The 24,353-nt window shown below is 37.7% G+C and overlaps 1 protein-coding gene across 1 annotated transcript; it reads left to right on the top strand.

Annotated features, from left to right (window-relative positions):
• The first annotated feature begins 573 nt into the window (after positions 1 to 573).
• On the top strand, positions 574 to 23,110 carry LOC149943431 (solute carrier family 53 member 1). The gene is made up of 15 exons (XM_090174774.1): positions 574 to 828; positions 1,364 to 1,415; positions 7,828 to 7,929; positions 10,199 to 10,292; positions 10,357 to 10,543; positions 14,915 to 15,016; positions 16,158 to 16,238; positions 16,309 to 16,575; positions 17,703 to 17,882; positions 19,133 to 19,280; positions 19,348 to 19,548; positions 20,858 to 21,024; positions 21,089 to 21,219; positions 21,685 to 21,909; positions 22,945 to 23,110. Exons 1-15 carry the CDS (start codon positions 760 to 762, stop codon positions 23,006 to 23,008), a joined length of 2,070 nt encoding a protein of 689 aa, XP_090030900.1. The 5' UTR covers positions 574 to 759; the 3' UTR covers positions 23,009 to 23,110.
• Positions 23,111 to 24,353: the final 1,243 nt, after the last annotated feature.

The following is a 24,353-nucleotide window of genomic DNA, read 5'->3' as shown; positions in this document are numbered from 1 at the left end:
AGGTTGCGCCTACGATCTAGCTTCATAAGAACGTTTTTTTCTTAAATAATATCAAAATATAAGCAAACGATGCAAAAATTATACTAAAATGCAAATATAATTAATTATAAAGCCAAATTTACGAATTTGATGAGGAAAACCTAATAGCGTCTGCTATCTAGGTTTCAATAGCGAACCAAAGGGGCCGTATCGGTAGTTTTCGGTTGCGAATTAACCCTAAAATGGTAAATAAACTCTTTCAAAATTAAGCCTAATTATTAATTATTTTAATTCTGGAAAACTAATCATGCAATTATAAATTATAAAACATGTATCAAATTTGCAACAATTAGTTAAATAATTGATCATTTAAGGTTCCGTTATAAAAATTTAATGTGTTCCCCTTCACTGCCCTGTAGCATCACTAACTTATACAAAACCCTCTTTCCTAATACTGTGTTACGTAATTTGTGAATGACCCCTATTTTAAGCGTAAGGGAATCGTAAAATCAAGAAAAACACCCCAAGTTTATTTATTTGGTTTTATAAGTAAGGTAACTAATATTTTGGCAATTTATTTCAAAGTCTGGCAACTCTGCGAAAAAGAAGCAGACTTATCAGAAGAGCAGACGCCGCGCTGTCCGGTTGGTCACCGTAGTTAAACCCTTGGCAAAAAGCCCTTTGCATGTAACAATTCAAGAAATAATACTCTCTAAATTTAGAACAAAAGAAAGGTGTAAATGACAGCAGGGAATAAACTGAAGTTGCCTGTTAAAAAAAATGAAGTTTGCCGAGCATCTCTCTGCTCACATAACACCGGAATGGCGAAAGCAATACATACAATACGAGGTAAATCGAATAAAGAGTGCTCTATATGTTTAGTGACTTCGTAATCGTACCGTTATGAGATTAAGCCTTTGAATATTGTCCTCCAAGTGAAATCAGCTGTTAAGGACATTCAGCTATATCTAACTAGACTAATCCTACCCCTATCAAAAACACTTAAATTCTGAGGCCTCAGACTTGTTATTGCTTTCTTTTGATAATTTTTAGATGATTTTACTTCTTGGGGTGTATGAAATGGGACAAATATAGCGTAGTGTGTAGGCCCTTACCAACTCTTTGAAATAAAACATGATTTATTTCTATTATTTTATCATTAATAAGGAAATTTGCACTAAGGATTATTTTGATTAAATTTTTTTATCTAACATCACATACTAACATTTAAATTAATTGTTAATACAAAAATTTTTAGTTCAGGTCTTGTCAGACTCACATTTATATTGATAGTCAAAAGCTGTAAACATTTCTATAGGTGGATAAGTTTTGACCTACTCATGCTATTTTTTATGGTACTATTCATATATAATTTAATTTTTAGGAAATGAAGGCAATGCTGTATTCAGCAATGGAAAGAGCCCCTTCCTCAGAAGGTGAGAAGAGACTAACATTATGTGCATTTCCACAATATATCTTCTCATTAAATTCACTATTCTCAGACTAACTAATGCTTAAAAATGTATTAAAGTCTATTATCTAAAACGTTTAAAGGGCCACAGAATCATCGATTTTAAAATGTATCCTGCTATTCTGTAGCGGATACGACCTATCATGTTGTGAAATGTTTTCAGCTTTAGTTTTGAAGACTAGTGCGGGAAACTAATGAAATTCAAATGATTCTGTGGACCTTCAAGCTTGAGTAAGCTTCGGATTTCATTTCTTTAGGCCATGGTCACTGTTTTAGACCATTTCACTGGCACTAAGGACGTCAGGTTACTGGTTTGCCAAAAATTTCCAGTTTGGTGGCGAGGGACACTGTTTTTTCATTATATTTTTACAGCCAGTTGAAGTAAAGTTTCCATTAATTGGACAATAAATATGAAATACTTTTAATATATATATATGACAATTGGGTTTTGGAGTGGTTTGTTTCTGCTTTTTGGTTTGGGTGTAATCTTCAGTTTGATGATACAGAGCACTAATTTTAAATGCTAATAAATGTTTTTATGGTCAGATCTTGGTCCAAGAGTACCACTGTGTTTCTTTGTTAGTACATTACTGAATATAGGCCCCATGCTGAGTTAAAATGTTTGGGTGACACTAGTGATGTAAACTAGCAAAAAATGTAAGAAGCTGCCTTTTTTTTCGTCTGCTCGCTCTACTCTATTCTCAAAGACTTATAACGTTTTCCATTTGACTGCTCTCAGCGCTTTAGATCGCTCTGATCAACATTTTATGTTCCATTTGCGTGCTCGGATCTGCTCCGATCAAGTTTCGCGTGTTCCATTTCTAGCTCGTGGGTGCTCCGAGATCGCCCAAAACCGATTGCTGATTTCGACAGATCAACGGATTGGGATCGAGATCGGAGCAAATTTTCGCGTATTCCTTTTAGTTATTTTTTGGCAAAATGGCAGACCAAGACGCAAAAATTCAAATTACCAACAGGCGAAAAACAACAAAGCGCGGGAATATGTTCATGGACTGTTCCATTTGCGGTTTTACTCTAGTCGAATGGGGCGAGATCTATGACGTCAGAGACAGATTCGAAGTGAATCTTGAGCAATCAAATGGAAAACACTATTAATTAATGAACCACTCTAGCAACTGAGGCTAGCAGACGAATTCAAAACATTTAGTTAGAATTTTTGAATGTATGTGGCGCTATACTGTCTATACTCCGGGGGGGGGGGGGGGGGGCGCTGTACAAGACAAATAATAAATAGAAACCTTTCTGTAGAATGCAGTGTTTTCCGTTGAAAATTATTTGATTCCGCGGTTATAAACCTAAGGGATATCCAACTTGGGTGGACAAGGGTAGACAGGGTGTTGTTAGTAGTAAATGACCAAGGAGGATGGAAAATAAGACAATTCAGCCACTCTTTTTTGCCTTGTTGTACTTGTTAGGCAGGGTACGCTTAAATTTCGTAAATTTTAAAAATATTTGAAATATTGTTACGATTTTATTTCACGGGTAGGGGATAGACAAATAGTTTCAATAAAAATGTTGTAGAGCATACTTTAAAACCTAAAAATAAAACTGGATAACTACATGCCGAAGACCAACGCGCACGAATCGGTTTGAAACTTCTAAATTGGCAACCGTTTTTGATCCCCCCATTTCATTTTAAGCCAATTTCAAGCGTCTTTGGTTGCAGCATGACAGAGCGCCAACACATCAAAATTGTGCTGCTCTAGAACAGTTTAACACCGAGTTCCCTGGGAACGGTTCATTTCGATGACCTCCATGGTCCCCAACCTAACACCTCTGTGAAATTTCATCTCGGACCACGTATCTGCTACGAGTTTGGAACACTTACGGGAGATAGTTATTGAAGCTGGCCGTCTTGTAACTTCCGATACGATATCAGCGTTCATTTCGAAATATTTTATCGTGCTGAGGCTTGACTAGCAGCTGATGGTGATATTATCGAACGTTATGTGTAAAATTCAAAACTTGTTATTCAATAAAATGTTTGAACCTTTTGGATTAAATAAAAACGTTTTATTGAATATACATATATTTTAACCTATTTCGTTTAGAAGTCTGCGGAAAATGATATTGTTTCCTAGTACGAACTGCTTATTCTTGATCTCATAACTTAGCCAAAAATGAGTTAATTACTGACAAGGAGACTACCCGAGGTGGTTATCACCGATTTTGCTGAAACTCTGGGGTTGGGTAGAGACCTTATGGTAGTATGAAAATTTCCAAAGGGAAAAGTTGCAATGGGCTTTGAAAAAAAATCTCCATTTAAAAAAGCATGGGATTTTCTCGGTTTCACAGGGTACCAGAAGAAAATAGGGGGAAGTACGCTTCTAGTCAGCTTTGGAAAGGCGTCACTTTTCACGAATTTTCGCGCCAAAACGGTTTGGCAGGAAATCGAGGATGAATACATCGTTTAAAAAATCAATTTTTCTTAAATAGAACAATTGTAACATAATGTCCTTCTCATTCTCTGCTAATTGAGCTAAGGTGTATTTGCTTTCGTCGTTTATAGCCGAGTTGAATCAAAACAAAAGTGGAACTACTTTTTCAGTTTGGTTTATTATGCGTAAAAAGGCATTTTCGTGGGTCACACGACGACTTCTATGGCTCAAAGCTACAGATACGTACTTCCCCTATTTTCTTCTGAGGGTACTTACTTAAAAAAATTAAATTTTCAAAACTTACCCAAAAAGATAATTTTGACCTATTTTGGGTAAAATTGATCAAGGATTGGTTTAATTTTAACAAAATTTGGGTAACCGAGAAACTCCCATGTTGTTTTTTAAATGGAGAGGTCAAAACATTTTCTGTTGCCATAGGAAATTTTCATACTACCATAAGGTTTCAACAAAATCGGTGATAACCACCTTGGGTGTGAGTTTTCGAGTATGCTCTACAACTTTATCATTGAAATGTTTTGTTTTACGCCTAGGACTGATTCGCGAAGCTAGTGGTTTTTCTGATTTCCCCAATTCAACGAATCTTATTTCAACTAGCGGTCGCTTACTGAGAGCAAAAGTCAAGCAAGTCTGTAAACCCCTATTTCAGAAAAGTAGCTTCTTGTCGTAAATCTGCAATAGGGCTTTCTATCGCCGTCGTACTGTTTTTTTAGTTAAATAAGAACTTCATAAATTATCTTTTACGAGAGAAGTATCCATCTAGGCCAATGAAATGGAACGTGAACCTTCGCAGGCTCCACGCAGATTCCATTGATCGAGAATTTCCCGCCAACCCGCGGATGAATACACCGCATCACGACTGAATGCGGAGCATATTACTTATCATAATCATGTAAATGTTAAAATTACACTGCGTAGGAATATTCAATAATTAATAACTCATATTTCCTGGTGTAATAGTTTTGAGAAATAAAATTAGAAAGATAGGCAGACGAATACTCTTCTCGTAAGAGACGAATACTCTTCTCGTAAGAGACGAATACTCTTCTCGTAAGAGACGAATACTCTTCTCGTAAGAGACGAATACTCTTCTCGTAAGAGACGAATACTCTTCTCGTAAGAGACGAATACTCTTCTCGTAAGAGACGAATACTCTTCTCGTAAGAGACGAATACTCTTCTCGTAAGAGACGAATACTCTTCTCGTAAGAGACGAATACTCTTCTCGTAAGAGACGAGTACTCTTCTCGTAAGAGACGAATACTCTTCTCGTAAGAGACGAGTACTCTTCTCGTAAGAGACGAATACTCTTCTCGTAAGAGACGAGTACTCTTCTCGTAAGAGACGAATACTCTTCTCGTAAGAGACGAATACTCTTCTCGTAAGGGACGAGTACTCTTCTCGTAAGGGACGAATACTCTTCTCGTAAGTGACGAGTACTCTTCTCGTAAGTGACGAGTACTCTTCTCGTAAGAGACGAATACTCTTCTCGTAAGTGACGAGTACTCTTCTCGTAAGAGACGAATACTCTTCTCGTAAGAGACGAATACTCTTCTCGTAAGAGACGAATACTCTTCTCGTAAGAGACGAATACTCTTCTCGTAAGAGACGAATACTCTTCTCGTAAGAGACGAATACTCTTCTCGTAAGAGACGAATACTCTTCTCGTAAGAGACGAATACTCTTCTCGTAAGAGACGAATACTCTTCTCGTAAGAGACGAATACTCTTCTCGTAAGAGACGAATACTCTTCTCGTAAGAGACGAATACTCTTCTCGTAAGAGACGAATACTCTTCTCGTAAGAGACGAGTACTCTTCTCGTAAGAGACGAGTACTCTTCTCGTAAGAGACGAGTACTCTTCTCGTAAGAGACGAGTACTCTTCTCGTAAGAGACGAGTACTCTTCTCGTAAGAGACGAGTACTCTTCTCGTAAGAGACGAATACTCTTCTCGTAAGGGACGAATACTCTTCTCGTAAGAGACGAGTACTCTTCTCGTAAGAGACGAGTACTCTTCTCGTAAGAGACGAATACTCTTCTCGTAAGAGACGAATACTCTTCTCGTAAGAGACGAATACTCTTCTCGTAAGAGACGAATACTCTTCTCGTAAGAGACGAATACTCTTCTCGTAAGAGACGAATACTCTTCTCGTAAGAGACGAGTACTCTTCTCGTAAGAGACGAATACTCTTCTCGTAAGAGACGAATACTCTTCTCGTAAGAGACGAATACTCTTCTCGTAAGAGACGAATACTCTTCTCGTAAGAGACGAGTACTCTTCTCGTAAGAGACGAGTACTCTTCTCGTAAGAGACGAGTACTCTTCTCGTAAGAGACGAGTACTCTTCTCGTAAGAGACGAGTACTCTTCTCGTAAGAGACGAGTACTCTTCTCGTAAGAGACGAGTACTCTTCTCGTAAGAGACGAGTACTCTTCTCGTAAGAGACGAGTACTCTTCTCGTAAGAGACGAGTACTCTTCTCGTAAGAGACGAGTACTCTTCTCGTAAGAGACGAGTACTCTTCTCGTAAGAGACGAGTACTCTTCTCGTAAGAGACGAATACTCTTCTCGTAAGAGACGAATACTCTTCTCGTAAGAGACGAATACTCTTCTCGTAAGAGACGAATACTCTTCTCGTAAGAGACGAGTACTCTTCTCGTAAGAGACGAGTACTCTTCTCGTAAGAGACGAATACTCTTCTCGTAAGAGACGAATACTCTTCTCGTAAGAGACGAATACTCTAAGAGACGAATACTCTTCTCGTAAGAGACGAATACTCTTCTCGTAAGAGACGAATACTCTTCTCGTAAGAGACGAATACTCTTCTCGTAAGAGACGAATACTCTTCTCGTAAGAGACGAATACTCTTCTCGTAAGAGACGAATACTCTTCTCGTAAGAGACGAATACTCTTCTCGTAAGAGACGAATACTCTTCTCGTAAGAGACGAATACTCTTCTCGTAAGAGACGAATACTCTTCTCGTAAGAGACGAGTACTCTTCTCGTAAGAGACGAATACTCTTCTCGTAAGGGACGAATACTCTTCTCGTAAGTGACGAGTACTCTTCTCGTAAGAGACGAGTACTCTTCTCGTAAGAGACGAGTACTCTTCTCGTAAGAGACGAGTACTCTTCTCGTAAGAGACGAGTACTCTTCTCGTAAGAGACGAATACTCTTCTCGTAAGAGACGAGTACTCTTCTCGTAAGAGACGAATACTCTTCTCGTAAGAGACGAATACTCTTCTCGTAAGGGACGAATACTCTTCTCGTAAGGGACGAATACTCTTCTCGTAAGTGACGAGTACTCTTCTCGTAAGAGACGAATACTCTTCTCGTAAGTGACGAGTACTCTTCTCGTAAGAGACGAATACTCTTCTCGTAAGAGACGAATACTCTTCTCGTAAGAGACGAATACTCTTCTCGTAAGAGACGAATACTCTTCTCGTAAGAGACGAATACTCTTCTCGTAAGAGACGAATACTCTTCTCGTAAGAGACGAATACTCTTCTCGTAAGAGACGAATACTCTTCTCGTAAGAGACGAATACTCTTCTCGTAAGAGACGAATACTCTTCTCGTAAGAGACGAATACTCTTCTCGTAAGAGACGAATACTCTTCTCGTAAGAGACGAATACTCTTCTCGTAAGAGACGAATACTCTTCTCGTAAGAGACGAATACTCTTCTCGTAAGAGACGAATACTCTTCTCGTAAGAGACGAGTACTCTTCTCGTAAGAGACGAGTACTCTTCTCGTAAGAGACGAGTACTCTTCTCGTAAGAGACGAGTACTCTTCTCGTAAGAGACGAGTACTCTTCTCGTAAGAGACGAGTACTCTTCTCGTAAGAGACGAGTACTCTTCTCGTAAGAGACGAATACATAAATAGACCTCGATATGGCTCTGGAGAAGGGCATCTCAGAAATATTTGAATGGCTAATACAAACGTTTTTCCTTTTTGTCTAGTGGTGGAGCAGAACCTTATATCTCGGTATTTCGCTACTTTTGAAGAAGAATTTTTTACCTTTTGTGATAAAGAGTTGGCGAAAATCAACACTTTCTTCTCTGGTAAGTTACCAAAAACACTCTTTTATATTCTTAGTCTGATATTTCGTCGAGTTATTCCCTTAACTTTGAAAATGAGGTCTTCGAGTTGTCTAAGAAGACGTAGTCATTTTTGCTTGCTTAGCATTGACATGATTAAATATAGCCTGGGCCAGCGTTTTCTTTACAAGAATATTCAATTCATTCGCAGACTTAATTTTATGGATTTTGTTGGGTTCAAAAGCGGCAATCTTTTTACAATTTACCTTTAGAAACAAAACGTTACGGTTTCTGCAGACTTTGTTTCGCGTCAAAAAGTGGACGCAGCGATACTGTATCGTGGAAGTTAAGGTCTTTTCACACGAGCCAACTTTTCAAATCAAAATGCTGGCGTACTTTTTTGGTGGATCAACTCATCGAACTTTTATTCACACGAACCAACTAGTTTACTCAACTCAAGTTGACTCATCTAGTTGGATCAAAAAGTTGGCTCGTGTGAAAAGGCCTTAAGTATGTTTAATTGGCACCTAGTCTCGGGAACAAAATACCCTCATCATCTCGGTAATTTTTAACTTTTCACTTATTTCTTAATTTTTTTACGGATTTTTTAAAATAAACCAAAGTAAAACAATGAAATATCGAAATCTGAGGTACAGAATCGATCCAATTTGCAGGGTTGGCCAAAAACCGGCTTTTTCTAAAAATTAAAAAGCCAGTATGGTTTTGACCGGACAGTTTAAAACCGGCATGAAACCATCATTAAAAAAAACTAATATCAGGCACTAAGATGTATTTCACCTAGTGTTGAGTATTTTTGAAAACGATTCAAAACAAAGTTTTAGTTTCGTACTTTCTTTATTGAATGACTCTTGTTATTCATATTTAATTCGAAATAAATATTATTTCGGTTGTTTTCATAGCTTTTGCACATTAATCTATACTTAAAAAAAAACGGTTTTAAACATGTAATTTACCAAGTGGTTAAATCCGACTAAAACGAAATACGGTCTGGCTGGTTCTTGTCAACCATGCAAAATTTGACTTGTTTCCTGCCCAAGCCTCGGGAAATAGGGCAGGAAATTTGAGAAATGATCATTGGTCGGATCTGTTATCACGAGGTACGGAATGGGAGGATCTAACTAAAATTCCTCCCGAATTTTTCAAATGAGTCTTTGTACCTTTATTTAAACTACGGTCATGTATAAATATCGCACTTTCGCCTCGCAGCAAGAAGAGCGTGAAAACTCTGAACGACTCCTTCCGCGTTAAGTTTGCGAGCACTCCCCGTACTGGTTAAAAGTTATTTTACACAGAGTTCTTCAAATCAAATTTATTATGTCCTTCATTATAAGAAGGCAACATGAGGAAGGTGGCTAAGTCGGTTTCCCCTTTCCATAAAAACTTGCTGGGGTTAATGTTAAGTGTAGGAAGCTGTTGGCTTGAAGTGCTTGACACCACCATCCTATGCGTTGTAACCCGGCCACCTATTTAAAGGCATTAAAAGTCGCTAGCTGACTTGGGCTTAAGGTGTTGCCTTGGGTATTAGCCTAGCTGAATATATATAATATTATGTACTAGAAATCAACCTAATCCTTTAACAACTTAGAAATAGCAAAGGAAAGGAATCCATACCTCTACTTGGAATGCCTATCGCGGCAGATTTTCGTCTCGTTGTGGCTGACGGTTTTTTTTGACGTCACTATGTTAATTTAACAAACGACAACGTGAGGGGAGCGCGAGCAGAGGGGATTTTTTCTCTCGTAGGCGGGGCCAAAGCCGTCAAAGTGTTCTTACCATACGCGATACGGCAGGATAAGCATTCCAAGTAGAGGTATGGATACCTGCAAAGGAATATAGGATGGCTTAAAAGGGAATATAACCTGTAAAGTAATATTTATGGAAGACCCATTCAATTTCGCTTGTACAGTGGCGCCAAACATTTTTAAAGCCAAAGGCAAGAGCGGCTAGAGCTGAAAATGTTGGTGTTCCACACTAAATACCTGAGGTTATATACCCTTTAAGGAGTTATGGGATAATGTTTCTAAAATCACATCCTTCAATCACCTACTTACTTCCCAAATTCTGAGCAGCGATGGCGACGTCCATGTTTTGACGCGAAACAAAATCTGTAGTTTATTGAGGTAAGTTTTTTGCCCAACAAATTCCGCTAGGCGGCAGTAGTAATCGTGTGGGTGACACGTCAAATAAGCCACTTATCGACTAGCTCAAATAAGCTGATTACTTTAAATTACTTTGAATTGCCATTGTAATAACGTTTTCTCGAACTCTTCAGAGAAAATGGCGGAGGCAACGAGAAAGTATGCAAATCTGAAGTCTGAACTAAATAACTACTACTCGAGACAGGAGGGCTTGGTTGAGGAGAAAAGGTGAACTCTTTTTAAATAGTCCAAATATTTCGGTGAAAGAATGGTGCGCAACTTTCTTTTCCAGAACCACGTTTGCTTTGAAAGCAGCCTTAAGCCGGGAGTCATGGCACAAACAAGTGAGGACTCAGTCAAGGAAAATACACGACCTAAAGCTTGCATTTAGCGAATTCTACTTAAGTTTGATTCTGCAACAAAACTATCAGAATCTCAATTTCACTGGATTTAGAAAAATTTTAAAGAAGCATGACAAGGTAAATATATCTAAGACCAGCTTAATGCGGCTTCAAATTCAACTTATAATTTTAACTGGAAAAACGATATGTAACATAATCACGATGGGGTAGCTACTTTCAAATATTTCCCATATTTCTAGATTTTCAATATTTCTTTGGATTTCTCGAGATTTACAACATTTCTTTGGAATATCGAAAATATTTCCGTTAATTTCTCTATATTTCCAATACTTCTAATGCATTTGCTATATTTATCCTGTATTTCCAATATTTCTTGTGGATTTCTAGATTTCCAGAAATAATTATTTCGATTTCCCACTGTTTGTACGTCAGATTTCTTAAGTGGCCAAATTTTTGACGGAGATAAGATTATTTATCTGGCAAACCTGTGCTCGGTTTAAAACAAAATGTCCAGAAATACCCCCAAAAATATATGATGTCTGGCCCACAAAAATACATGATGTCTGTCCCACAAAAATACCGAAAATGAGTCAAAGTTTTGAAAGCAAAGAATAGATAAAGTTGCTAGTCCCACAAATTTGGTCGAATAGTCTTTGTGAAATGTTTGAGTGGTTTTCTCAGATTTTATAGAATGGGATATTAATGAGATCTTGATTTACACGAAACATACAATAGGTGTTTCCATTATATACGGGGGGTCACGTGTAAATTTGTTTTCTACGTCACTATCTATAGTTATTGAAGATAGAGAGCACGTTCTGAAGTCGTTAAACATTTTGGAATTTGAAGTCCACGTGCGAAATGCGCGTGCCAATAAAGTACTAAAAAGCTCAAACTCTTAAAGCCAAGAGAAACATTTTAACTTTTAATTTTTTTATGGTTTTATTTTATGGAAAAATCTATTAATAAACCGCATTGTTTTATATTCCTTGTTACCATGGAAACAAATCTCGCGATCGCGAGGCATGAGCCAATTTATCGATTGTCGAAGCGAGAACTTCTGCGCTTTTCCCCAAAACACCTGGTTCGTCACGGTGTTGGAAGTGACGTAATTTACGTCATATCGTGTGAACAAAGTCTTATTAAAGAAAATACATTTATGGGATACTTCTGCGTGATTATGTTACTTATGACAAAAGTTTTTTGAACGATAGAATCAAAGCCAAGAGTTGACCCCCTTTTCAGTCCGACCCTTATTTCACCACTGACTACAGGGTGACGCGTTAAAATTGTATTAAGGGCAAAAACGACGCTACAGTGAACTTCAACATAAAAAATTTCCGTTAGGCCTAATACAATTTTTTGCGTCAACTTTTGCCGTATGCATAGTTTCCATAAAGCCCCAATCTCAAACTTTAGCAAGTACAAACAGGGTTCGTACATACCTGGAAATATCAGGGAATTAAATGGTTTGCAGAAAAGTCAGGGAAATTCTCATTTTTTAGTAAAAAATGGGAAAATTAAATTTTTAGTAATAACAGGAAAAAATATCAGTTTTTAGTAAAACATTATGAAACTATCAATTTTTTGTAAAAATATGGGAAATTTATGATAGTTCAGAAAGTTTGCCTTAAAGAGCACAAATTTATATGGGGCGCCAAACCGGAAAAAACTAAATAACATTTCTAGAAATATTTTAAAATTTCTAGCAATATTTTAAAATTTCTAGCAATATTTTAACAATTCTAGGAATATTTTAACACTCTAGGAATATTTTAACACTCTAGGAATATTTTCAAACTCTAGGAATATTTTCAAACTCTAGGAATATTTTCAAACTCTAGGAATATTTTCAAACTCTAGGAATATTTTCAAACTCTAGGAATATTTTCAAACTCTAGGAATATTTTCAAACTCTAGGAATATTTTCAAACTCTATGAATATTTTCAAACTCTAGGAATATTTTCAAACTCTAGGAATATTTTCAAACTCTAGGAATATTTTCAAACTCTAGGAATATTTTCAAACTCTAGGAATATTTTCATACTCTAGGAATATTTTTAAACTCTAGGAATATTTTTAAACTCTAGGAATATTTTTAAACTCTAGGAATATTTTTAAACTCTAGGAATATTTTTAAACTCTAGGAATATTTTTAAACTCTAGGAATATTTTTAAACTCTAGGAATATTTTTAAACTCTAGGAATATTTTTAAACTCTAGGAATATTTTTAAACTCTAGGAATATTTTTAAACTCTAGGAATATTTTTAAACTCTAGGAATATTTTTAAACTCTAGGAATATTTTTAAACTCTAGGAATATTTTTAAACTCTAGGAATATTTTTAAACTCTAGGAATATTTTTAAACTCTAGGAATATTTTTAAACTCTAGGAATATTTTTAAACTCTAGGAATATTTTTAAACTCTAGGAATATTTTTAAACTCTAGGAATATTTTTAAACTCTAGGAATATTTTAAAATTACCTATCAATTTTAAAATTACCTATCAATTTTAAAATTACCTATCAATTTTAAAATTACCTATCAATTTTAAAATTACCTATCAATTTTAAAATTACCTATCAATTTTAAAATTACCTATCAATTTTAAAATTACCTATCAATTTTAAAATTACCTATCAATTTTAAAATTACCTATCAATTTTAAAATTACCTATCAATTTTAAAATTACCTATCAATTTTAAAATTACCTATCAATTTTAAAATTACCTATCAATTTTAAAATTACCTATCAATTTTAAAATTACCTATCAATTTTAAGAATTCTATATATTTTAAGAATTCTATATATTTTAAGAATTCTATATATTTTAAGAATTCTATATATTTTAAGAATTCTATATATTTTAAGAATTCTATATATTTTAAGAATTCTATATATTTTAAGAATTCTATATATTTTAAGAATTCTATATATTTTAAGAATTCTATATATTTTAAGAATTCTATATATTTTAAGAATTCTATATATTTTAAGAATTCTATATATTTTAAGAATTCTATATATTTTAAGAATTCTATATATTTTAAGAATTCTATATATTTTAATAGACTTTCTATAGATATTTTAAAGCGTTTCCTAGTTATTTTAAGAGAGACGTTTCCTATATATTTTACGGACATAGAAATGTTTTCGGCAAAACGCGGAAGAGAAAGCAGCGCTTGTGGGTTCCAATCGCAGAGTTGAGTGTGAACACTGTAAAGGCGAACAATGATGGTACTTGTACCGTTGACGGGATGGTATTTGTACCGTTGACATAGGAAACGTCTCTCTTAAAATAACTAGGAAACGCTTTAAAATATCTATAGAAAGTCTATTAAAATATATAGGATTCTTAAAATTAATAGGTAATTTTAAAATATTCCTAGAATGGTTAAAATATTCCTAGAAGTGTTGAAATATTCCTAGAAGTGTTGAAATATTCCTAGAAGTGTTGAAATATTCCTAGAAGTGTTGAAATATTCCTAGAAGTGTTGAAATATTCCTAGAAGTGTTGAAATATTCCTAGAAGTGTTGAAATATTCCTAGAAGTGTTGAAATATTCCTAGAAGTGTTGAAATATTCCTAGAAGTGTTGAAATATTCCTAGAAGTGTTGAAATATTCCTAGAAGTGTTGAAATATTCCTAGAAGTGTTGAAATATTCCTAGAAGTGTTGAAATATTCCTAGAAGTGTTGAAATATTCCTAGAAGTGTTGAAATATTCCTAGAAGTGTTGAAATATTCCTAGAAGGGTTGAAATATTCCTAGAAGGGTTGAAATATTCCTAGAAGGGTTGAAATATTCCTAGAAGGGTTGAAATATTCCTAGAAGGGTTGAAATATTCCTAGAAGGGTTGAAATATTCCTAGAAGGGTTGAAATATTCCTAGAAGGGTTGAAATATTCCTAGAAGGGTTGAAATATTTCTAGAAGGGTTGAAATATTTCTAGAAGGGTTGAAATATTTCTAGAAGGGTTGAAATATTTCTAGAAGGGTTGAAATATTTCTAGAAGTGTTGAAATATTTCTAGAAATGTTATTTAGTTTTTTCCGGTTTGGCGCCCCATAAATTTACATCAATAAGTTGTTATTAAAGATTTTACTTTATGACCTTTTTATACAATATAATAAATAAATGAATATTATATGTATATTATAATATGAAACCAATTAAGCTAAAATCATGAAATGAGGAACTCTTAGAACCTCCTAGTTTTAATTGAGGTTATCTTGCACCTGGCAATATTAGGGTAATAGCAGTGGGAAATCCTTTAAATTTCAGGGAAATCGATTTAGCAATATTTGTACGAACCCTGATAAAGGTTTTTACGCGTGTAAAGAAATACATTATTATACGCGCTAGTGGAATCTTTAGCTTTACGCAACGATTAATCGACGTTTCTCGATACCAAAACTTACACTAGATCTTGAAGTATGTCTTTTAATTTTATAATAAAAGTGCCGCTGTACAATCTCTTTGTTAGTTACTAGAAACCGACGCTGGAGCAAGATGGCGGCAATCGCACGTAGAAGCTTCACCCTTCCATACTAGTAAAGACATAGATAAACTTATACAAGAGACTGAGGTAATTACATACTACCCGTGGCTATTGTGGGTAAAAACTAGGAGCAACAAACACAACATCCCAAACAAGGAGAACGCAGCTTGCATTTGAACACGCTAACGCAGTGTTGTGTACAAATTTCATTGGACGAGCCTTTACGCTGAACGTTATATGGGCGGGGGGAAGACAATTTCTGAATTCTCCCCTTCCGACGGCAGCAGGAGATAATGCGTCAAACCAATGAAAACTGTACACAAGAAAATACACGACTTTGGACGGGTTGCGTTCTCCTTGTGTGGGGTGCTGTGTTTGTTGCTCCTAGTTAAAAAAATATAAAGCTGCTTAGATAAAATGGCACTTGAGCAAATTGTTTCACACTTCGACGTCAAAAGCGGTGCCACAGAGGGAAGCACAGCAGAAGGAAGGAATACGCCATTTTAATTTTTATTATGGCGCCATCTGTGACAGCTTTTCCGTTTACCATTTCGGTTTCGAAGAGACAAAGGAAATTATATGCTAAGCATTTATCATTTCTGATAGTAGATGGCGCGCCATTCACTCAGTTTGACCAGATTGGAGCAGCCAGGCTTGGAAATAAGGGTGATCTAGCAGACAAAATCGACTTTATTAATTGATTGGACTACAAATCCCAGAACTACTTAATTAATTCTTAATTTTTAATCTAAATTTAAATGGGACCACTTTAAAAATTATTATTTCTAGCCCTCATCAATAGAAACAGTTACTTGCAGTTTCACAGAAAAAATATAATCAAATCAATCATTAATCTAGCCTTAAAACAATAAATAAGCACTCAAGCATCGGACCACCAGAAAAAATGGAGCGAGGGTCAGTGGTCCCAATGACCACTTCGAAAATTTCTTATTTCCGAGACTGGTAGCAGCCCTTTACGTTTGCATAGAGAAACCTAGCTTATAAATGGCAAGATTTTCGTCTGCTAAGCATATTGTTAACTTTTCGTGTTGTCCGCAACGCGGCTCTATGAAAACCGAAAAGGTTAATTACTGAAATTGTATATTTGAAATAAGTCAGCGCCACGCTGCCTGTGAATCGCCGGAAAGCAGCTTTTTTAATTTTACTTATAATGGCACGACGCACGACAACTTACAAGATGTAACTTAATTGCAATTTTTCTGTCAAGACGCTTTTTACCAGTGAACTTGAGGGTGGTGATCGTCAGAGAGCCATGAAAAGGCTTAGGGTTCCTCCACTGAATGATCAAGTACGTTGTCATCATCTCTTTATAGTTATCACGCGCAGAAATCTTACTTTTTTTAAATAATTTTTTGTAGCCATCACCTTGGACGACCTTCAAAGTCGGTCTTTTTTCGGGGGCATTCGTAATTCTAGTGATAGCTGTAGTTTTGTCCGGCGCTTTTACGGACAATGAGAATGATTGGCGCATCGTAGTGCGACTCTACAGGGGAACATTGCTGATCATCCTCTTCATGTTTCTGATGGGAATCAATGTATATGGATGGAGGACCTCGGGGGTCAACCATGTACTTATTTTTGAATTAGATCCGAGGAACCACCTTTCGGAGCAACATTTAATGGAGGTAAGACAAGTTCCATGGCGACTTGTCTGATGTTGGGTTCAAGCTTGGACGTATAATTACTGGACTCGAAACCTAAGCAAAATCCCCGGTTCCATAATTTGCAACGTTCGTCAGCGCTAATACCGGGAGAATCGCGAAATATTTATATCCAAGTACAAAACACGTTCGTAATAATGTCAGATGACCCGCAATCCGTCGTCTGCCCTGCTGTTTTTAATAGAAGTGAGGCTTTTGGAATATTAATAGGCTTTAGATTATTATTATTTAGTAATAATTGTATTGGAATAAAAATGAAAGGGTAATGATCTAATTAATTTAATAGGAAGTTAACTTTAAGGTTTTTGCATATATAGTTTGTGTGACGGTTTAAATAGATCATAAATTTAATAATGCCTAGTCAAAATTAAAATATAGGTGTAAGCATGGACCATGGTGTAAGCTTTGACGACAGTGACGAGCTAAGAACGCTAGGGATAACGTCGTCCGCTGATATTGGGCACGTGTTTAGTTTTTGGATAGAAATGTTTCCAATACTTGACGCTACAAGCGGCGCTGCCGTAAAAGCACCAAGCGGACCATTTGGTTTCTGGTCCAGTAATTATTCGTCCAAGGTTCAAGGCTGCTTTTCACTTGGACCAAAACGACCTGAAAGCGAGCACGTGTGACTTAACGTAGCAATGGTCCCAAATTTTCATTGGTCAAAAATCCGATATGACCTTAGTAATTAATAGTAACTTAATTTAACGTAACATAAGCTTAACATAAACTTAACATAAACTTAACATAAACTAACCAAAACGCTGCTAAAAATAGACGTAGCAGTAGATTCGCGAATTTCATAAACCACAAAAAGAAACAAGATGACGTAATCCACAACCAATGAAATTGGGAGCAGAGGCTGTAGCCGCTTCTCAGTTAGCCACGACGCAAAAAAATTCTATTGGGAATAACCAGAATATTTGCGTCCACGCTTACCGTAGTTGCTCTTTGTCCTAGTGAAACACAGCATTATGGACTCGACGGAAATCGCCTGGCAGAAAATTGTATTCCATTTGATTTTCTGTTGACCACCAACTTGAACCCAGGAAATCTTCAGTAAATAAAAATTATTGGTTTTCTTTTGCTAGATGGCGGCCATCTTCGGTGTAATGTGGTCTTTGAGTGTTCTAGCATTTCTGTACAGCAGTGCTTTATCCATTCCGGCCTACGCTAATCCTTTAGCATTAATTGTTATAATGATAATCTTCCTGATTAATCCAACTCATACTTTGAGACATCACGCGCGATTTTGGCTCCTTAGGAATCTTGTAAGTAACATCTAATGACGTCGCTATATCTGTTCATTATTTAGACTGTCTGGGGGGTACAAATTACCGGGGGCCCGTACAACCTCGGTGGCCAATAAAAGCGGTCCCCTAAAATGAATAGTTATCTGTAAAAGTTTCAGCTCTATTGGGGCCCGAAATGAATATTTTTTCGGTGCCCGGGTCCGCTCTCGGTAGCTCTGTTTGGGATATATATGGGTATTCCTTCACAAATAAGTTTGTAGGGAGCCATTAAAGAGCCACAGAAACGTTGGAAACATTCGGGCCGAAACAAGTGATTTTGCAGCCACACTCTTAAGATTTAAACGATTCTATGGCCCTTGGGATTTAGCTCCTTCAAGGAACAGCTATTGAATAATGATTTAGAGAAAAATATATATTTCTTGAATTGTTTTGGCAGTTTTTAGAATAAATCTTAAAATACAAAATATATTTTATTAATGATCGAAAATAATTGCTATTGAATGAATATTTGTTCTTTTTCAAACTTTTTTTTTTCCTGTTATATTATTTAAACTCTTTGGGACCCGCGTGTAGTGCTCGTACGGGGTCAAAATAAAGTCGGGGTCGGGGTGGGTCTAACCCCGCGAAAAAGAAGTCTGGGTCGGGGATGGGAAATTCTTGGTATTTATTTTGAATAAAATTTTCTTAAAAATACCCCAATTTTACTGGTTTAGATTAGATAGTGTATCTTGTGTCAGCCAGCCTCTGAGCCTACGGACTATTAGTAATAGTAACAATAGATAAGATAAGTAGATATTAAAATAGAGGTCTATTATCTTTTTTTTTTAATGTTTATGCTTAGACATTGTAATTGTTTAAGTAAGTTGTTTCATAAATTCTCAAGTTATTTACAAACGTTGTAACTCCACACTCCTTAGCTGAGACTGAGAGAGCCCGAAACAACGGCCATTATGAAACTTAAACTTAAATAAGCGACTAAAGTCGGAATCAAGCGTCAAGCGAGAACTACGTCAGCGGCATTAGCCGAAGGTCATACGGATCATTCTATTGTCGCCCACGAAAAAAGGGAGAGAAGGAACCTATATTTTTAGGATTTTAGCGGGGTGCGTCGGCGCGAAACTTTAAAATTACATTACGAAAACATAAGCCCGAAAAATGGAAAACCCCGACTTAGTTTGCGACAGTCAGGGTCAGGTCCCCGTAGGAACACTACCCGCGTGACACACGTCGCGGCTTTTGTTACACGCATTGAAGATATTTTCTTTTAGGGTCGTGTAGTTGCTGCTCCTTTTTTTCATGTTGGTTTCGCCGACTTTTGGCTGGCTGATCAACTAAATAGTCTAGTGCCTGCTCTTCTTGATTTCCAGTATTTCGTGTGCTTCTACGTTAGTATTCAAAATTGGAGCACGAATAATGGTAATTTCTTATTCTTCTGTACTTTTTCAATGTCAACACTTTCTACAAAAGGTTATTGTTTTTTAAGACGCTGACGTATGTACGACAAATCGATTCGGCATGACAATACGTCCAGTTGTGGCTTGTTTGCCCGCGTGGTTTCGTTTCGCACAGTGCTTAAGGCGTTTCAGGGACACCAGAGAGGCTGTCCCTCATTTGGCCAATGCCGGAAAGTACTCGACAACATTCTTCGTCATTGTATTTTCAACACTGTTCAAAGAGAACAGAAGTAAGTATTGCGACAATCCAGGTTGACCACATCTTTCATATTTTATGATTTTTCCTATAATTACAATGCCTTAGTATATAGTTACACTATTTTCCTATTTTTATGGGAATTTTTCCTACTTGAGCAGTTGCAATTGTATGAACATTGCCCCCTGGATTAAGAGAAGGCCTAGAAATCGTTTTTCTACAGGGGGCGGCAAACATTTTTTACACGCTCGCGAAACACTCAGTAGATGGCGCGATTTCCAACCTTTATATCGAGACGATGAAGGCGGGAATTTTAAATATTATCGCATAAGCCAATACCCTTAAGCAATAGCAGCCGATCTTTCGCTGTCAGCCTGACTTGATGACGTCAAAATGGAAAGATCTAGGGCCATCTTTCGGCCAACAGAGGCATAAATCTAAAATTGATTTTGCCATTTTCAAAAATTCAACACCTGCCCATTTCTAGGCCTTCTCTTAATCCAGGGGGCAATGGTATGAAACAGCTTAATGGAAATCACGTCACGCAGACTAGAGTCAAAATGTTTTCCATATAAAATGGTTTCTCTTCGCCTGTTCTCGGACTAAAAGTGTACTCGTTTTAACATAAAACATTTTATTCGCTCGTTCCGGGGATGAGAATTACTCCGCCCCATAAACTATTCACTTGTTCCGGAGTATTAGGGCTACTCCTTTTACTCCTGAAAAGGAGGTGTAAAGGAGTTAATCGGATTTGGTCGTCTGCTAGTCGGAATCAGGGGCGTAGGAACGTCCTAGAAGTTGGAGGGGGTAAAGTGAAACAAAAAGGCGTCTGGAGAATGATTTGGAATTATTAATGGGAGTGTAGCTTCTCCGAATGCATGTGTACTTTTTACTACACAGTTGAGGTTCTATAAGCTTTATATGGTTTTAAAATGAGAACTTGAGCCTTTTGAAGATTTCAATTGACCAAAAAATTGGAGGGGGCAATCACATTAGTTGCCCCTCCCAGCAAAATTCTAGGTAGGGGCATTGCCCCCCCCCCCCTGGTTCCTACGCCCCTGGTCAGAATATATCTGCTAAAAAGGCCACAGGCAGCCATTTTGGAAAAACGTTTTTACCCCGACTCGAACTATTCGCAACCACAGAATCGGAGTAAAATGACGTCATAGCGTTACTCTTCTTACCCTACTCCGAAATCCCTGAACAAGCGAAAAGAAACCACTTAGTACATCGTCTAGAAAATTCCTATTAGCCTATAATATTTTTGTGGTTTTCTGTGGTCACCCTGACAATCAAATACACCTTGCTCAGAGTATTTAATATCTGACCCCTATTTCCTCTAGATATTTACGATTCTTCCTTGCAAAATCCATACTTTTTCCTTTGGATTCTCTCCGCGTTAATTAGTTCTTGTTACACGTACGCGTGGGACATCAAAATGGATTGGGGTCTTTTGGAAGAGAACTCCGAAAACAAATTTCTGAGGGAAGAAATTGTCTACTCTTCTCCGGTATGTCCAAATGCACGTACGCGTTGCGATCAAGTGTCTGATTTCATTTTTAATTATTTCCTAGGGTTATTATTATTTCGCCGTGTTTGAAGACTTCATTTTGAGGTTTGGTTGGACACTATCGGTTTCTTTGAACGAGGCGGGCATAGAGTCGGATTATATGGTGTCCTGCTTGGCGCCGCTCGAAGTTATCAGGTATGAACGAGAAGGAATTCAGGTACCTGAGAATATGGAACCGCTGAGATTCTAAGGCCCACCCTAGCGTACTTTGTAGCGAAAGCTCGTCTGCCGAGGTACCACCTTAGGTCCAAGACAGCTAGCGACTTTTAATACCGTTAATTCAGATGCCCGATTTACTATGCGTAGGAGGGTGGTGCCAAGCCTTTTATGCCACGCGAGCTGTGGTGAAAGCTCGTCTGCATTCCATTTGCTCTTGGTACGCTTTCACACAGACAATCGTCATCCATGAGCTAGTTTACAAGTGTTTCTGGGAAAAGGAACCCGAAGTTTTAAGTTTTGTCATTATAAAGCGGACGAACTTAAGCTACAAAGTATGCCGAGGTAGAACTAGAGACTAATGCTATTGTGACATATTCTTAGCAGCTGAATGCAAACGTGGGTAGTGTTATCAAGCTTTTCCTCACTTCCTTGTCTTTCTAGGCGCTTCGTGTGGAACTTTTTCCGTTTGGAAAACGAGCATTTGAACAATTGCGGCAAGTTCAGAGCGGTGAGAGACATTTCAGTTGCGCCGATAGACGCCAGTGACCAAGCTGTGATTATGCGCATGATGGACGAAACGGAAGGGGTCATCCATCGAGGGGGCAGTGACGGGATTCCTCAAACTAACCAGGGTCATGGAATCCTCCACAGAAGGAAGGGAAACAAGTAGGATATCTTTCTTCATTTGGGGCATTTGAAAGATTTACCGGAAGTATAGGGCGTGGGCCTTAAATTACTCGTACTTGAGGTACACGGCGGTGGCCTTAGACATAGCTATTTCAGATACATGTTGATGACCCTATACGAGCCTACTTGAGGTACACAGCGCCGGCCTATAACATGCCTACTTGAGGTACATGACGGCGGCCTTTAACATGCCTACTTGAGGTACATGACGGTGGCCTTTAACCCACCTGTTTGAGGTACATGATGGCGGCCTTTAACCCACCTGTTTGAGGTACATGACGGCGGCCTTTAACCCACCTGTTTGAGGTACATGATGGCGGCCTTTAACCCACCTGTTTGAGGTACATGACGGCGGCCTTTAACCCACCAGTTTGAGGTACATGATGGTGGCCTTTAACCCACCTGTTTGAGGTACATGATGGTGGCCTTTAACCCACCAGTTTGAGGTACATGATGGCGGCCTTCCCACCTGTTTGAGGTACATGAAGGCGGCCTTTAACCCACCTGTTTGAGGTACATGACGGCGGCCTTTAACCCACCAGTATGAGGTACATGATGGTGGCCTTTAACCCACCTGTTTGAGGTACATGACGGCGGCCTTTAAGCCACCAGTTTGAGGTACATGAAGGCTTCCTTTAACCCACCTGTTTGAGGTACATGATGGCGGCCTTTAATACGCCTACCTGAGGTTCATGGCTCGGGCACATGACGGCAAGTGGACGACTTACAAATACAACTCAATTTTGGTTTTAGCCCACTTTAGCCATACGTTAGCATCTGATTAGCATCAGTGAGAGTCCTATGTGCCAGCAGAGGGGGAAACTTCCTCTCGTGTCCTTTGTGTCTGCGATTTTTATGCGGCCCAAAGGTTTGAGTATCTTGGTACGCTTAGGCTGGAAACGAGCGACCTAAATATACGCCTACCAAGTTTAGGAATTTATAGCTATACATTAAGTTGGCTTACATGTCGCTGAAAATCTTGAGATATTGATTAATTTAATTTAATTTTTGAAGACAAAAGAAGGCCGAGACGAAAGTGCTGTTGGAAGGGTACGACACAGACGACCCGGACCTTTGACGATACTCGAATAGAGGACCTTCCACAATTTGTTAAACATTTTCTGTTTGGTTGATATTCTAAATCATTCATTTATTTTTGCTATGAATGTATTGCGCTTAATACTGGAACATATACGGCATTTTTCTAGTCAAAATTTTTGGACTATTTTAAATTATTTGGGAATTATGTCGACCATAAAAAGTCAGCTTGTTTTTCATTAAATTGAAGCTCTAGAGAAAATTAATACTGAGACTAAGAACGCGGAAATACGTCGAAGATAATACGCATTTATTAAACTAGAAGTCGTCAGACTTCAAGATCCACTCGATGTCTTTCGCGTGCTTAACCTCTTTATTATGTGTCGGTATACCTTTAAGTTCAAGTCACTTGTAGACTGTGGTATTATTATTATTATGAAACGTATATTAGACTTATATGTATAATTTCTTTTAATTATCTCCGTAATCGTGTACCAAAATGTAAATAGAAAGCGAAGTTTTGTACATATTTCTAGTTTTATTATTAGGTTAAAGTTGATTTTCAACGCGAAAAATAGTTTTATACGCATACTGATATAAAGTTGGGATATTTTTTGTTAGTTTTGTTTAGTTTACATCAGGTATTAAATTATTGTTTCAAAAATGTATGGTGATATCTTTACTTCTTTATCATACGTTTTCAAATACCTCATGGTAGATTAACCAAAGACCTCCCGCTTCCCGGTGGTAGATTTACCAAAGTTCTTCCGCTACCCGGTGGTAGATTTAGCAAAGTTCTCCCGCTACCCGGTGGTAGACTTACCAAAGTTCTCCCGCTACCCGGTGGTAGACTTACCAAAGTTCTCCCGCTACCCGGTGGTAGATTAACCAAAGTTCTCCCGCTACCCGGTGGTAGATTAACCAAAGTTCTCCCGCTACCCGGTGGTAGATTAACCAAAGTTCTCCCGCTACCCGGTGGTAGATTAACCAAAGTTCTCCCGCTACCCGGTGGTAGATTTACCAAAGTTCTCCCGCTACCCGGTGGTAGATTAACCAAAGTTCTCCCGCTACCCGGTGGTATATTTACCAAAGTTCTCCCGCTACCCGGTTGTAGATTTACCAAAGTTCTCCCGCTACCCAGTGGTAGATTAACCAAAGTTCTCCCGCTACCCGGTGGTAGACTTACCAAAGTTCTCCCGCTACCCGGTGGTAGATTTACTAAAGTTCTCCCGCTACCCGGTGGTAGATTTACTAAAGTTCTCCCGCTACCCGGTGGTAGATTTACTAAAGTTCTCCCGCTACCCGGTGGTAGATTTACTAAAGTTCTCCCGCTACCCGGTGGTAGATTTACTAAAGTTCTCCCGCTACCCGGTGGTAATTTTCCT

The sequence above is a fragment of the Leiobunum rupestre genome, chromosome 5 (genome assembly GCF_980474605.1).
Source record: "Leiobunum rupestre chromosome 5, qqLeiRupe1.1.hap1, whole genome shotgun sequence".
In the NCBI taxonomy this organism is placed as follows: domain Eukaryota; kingdom Metazoa; phylum Arthropoda; class Arachnida; order Opiliones; family Sclerosomatidae; genus Leiobunum; species Leiobunum rupestre.
Note: the sequence above shows the minus strand (reverse complement) of the source record. Positions and strands in the feature narration are given on the sequence as shown.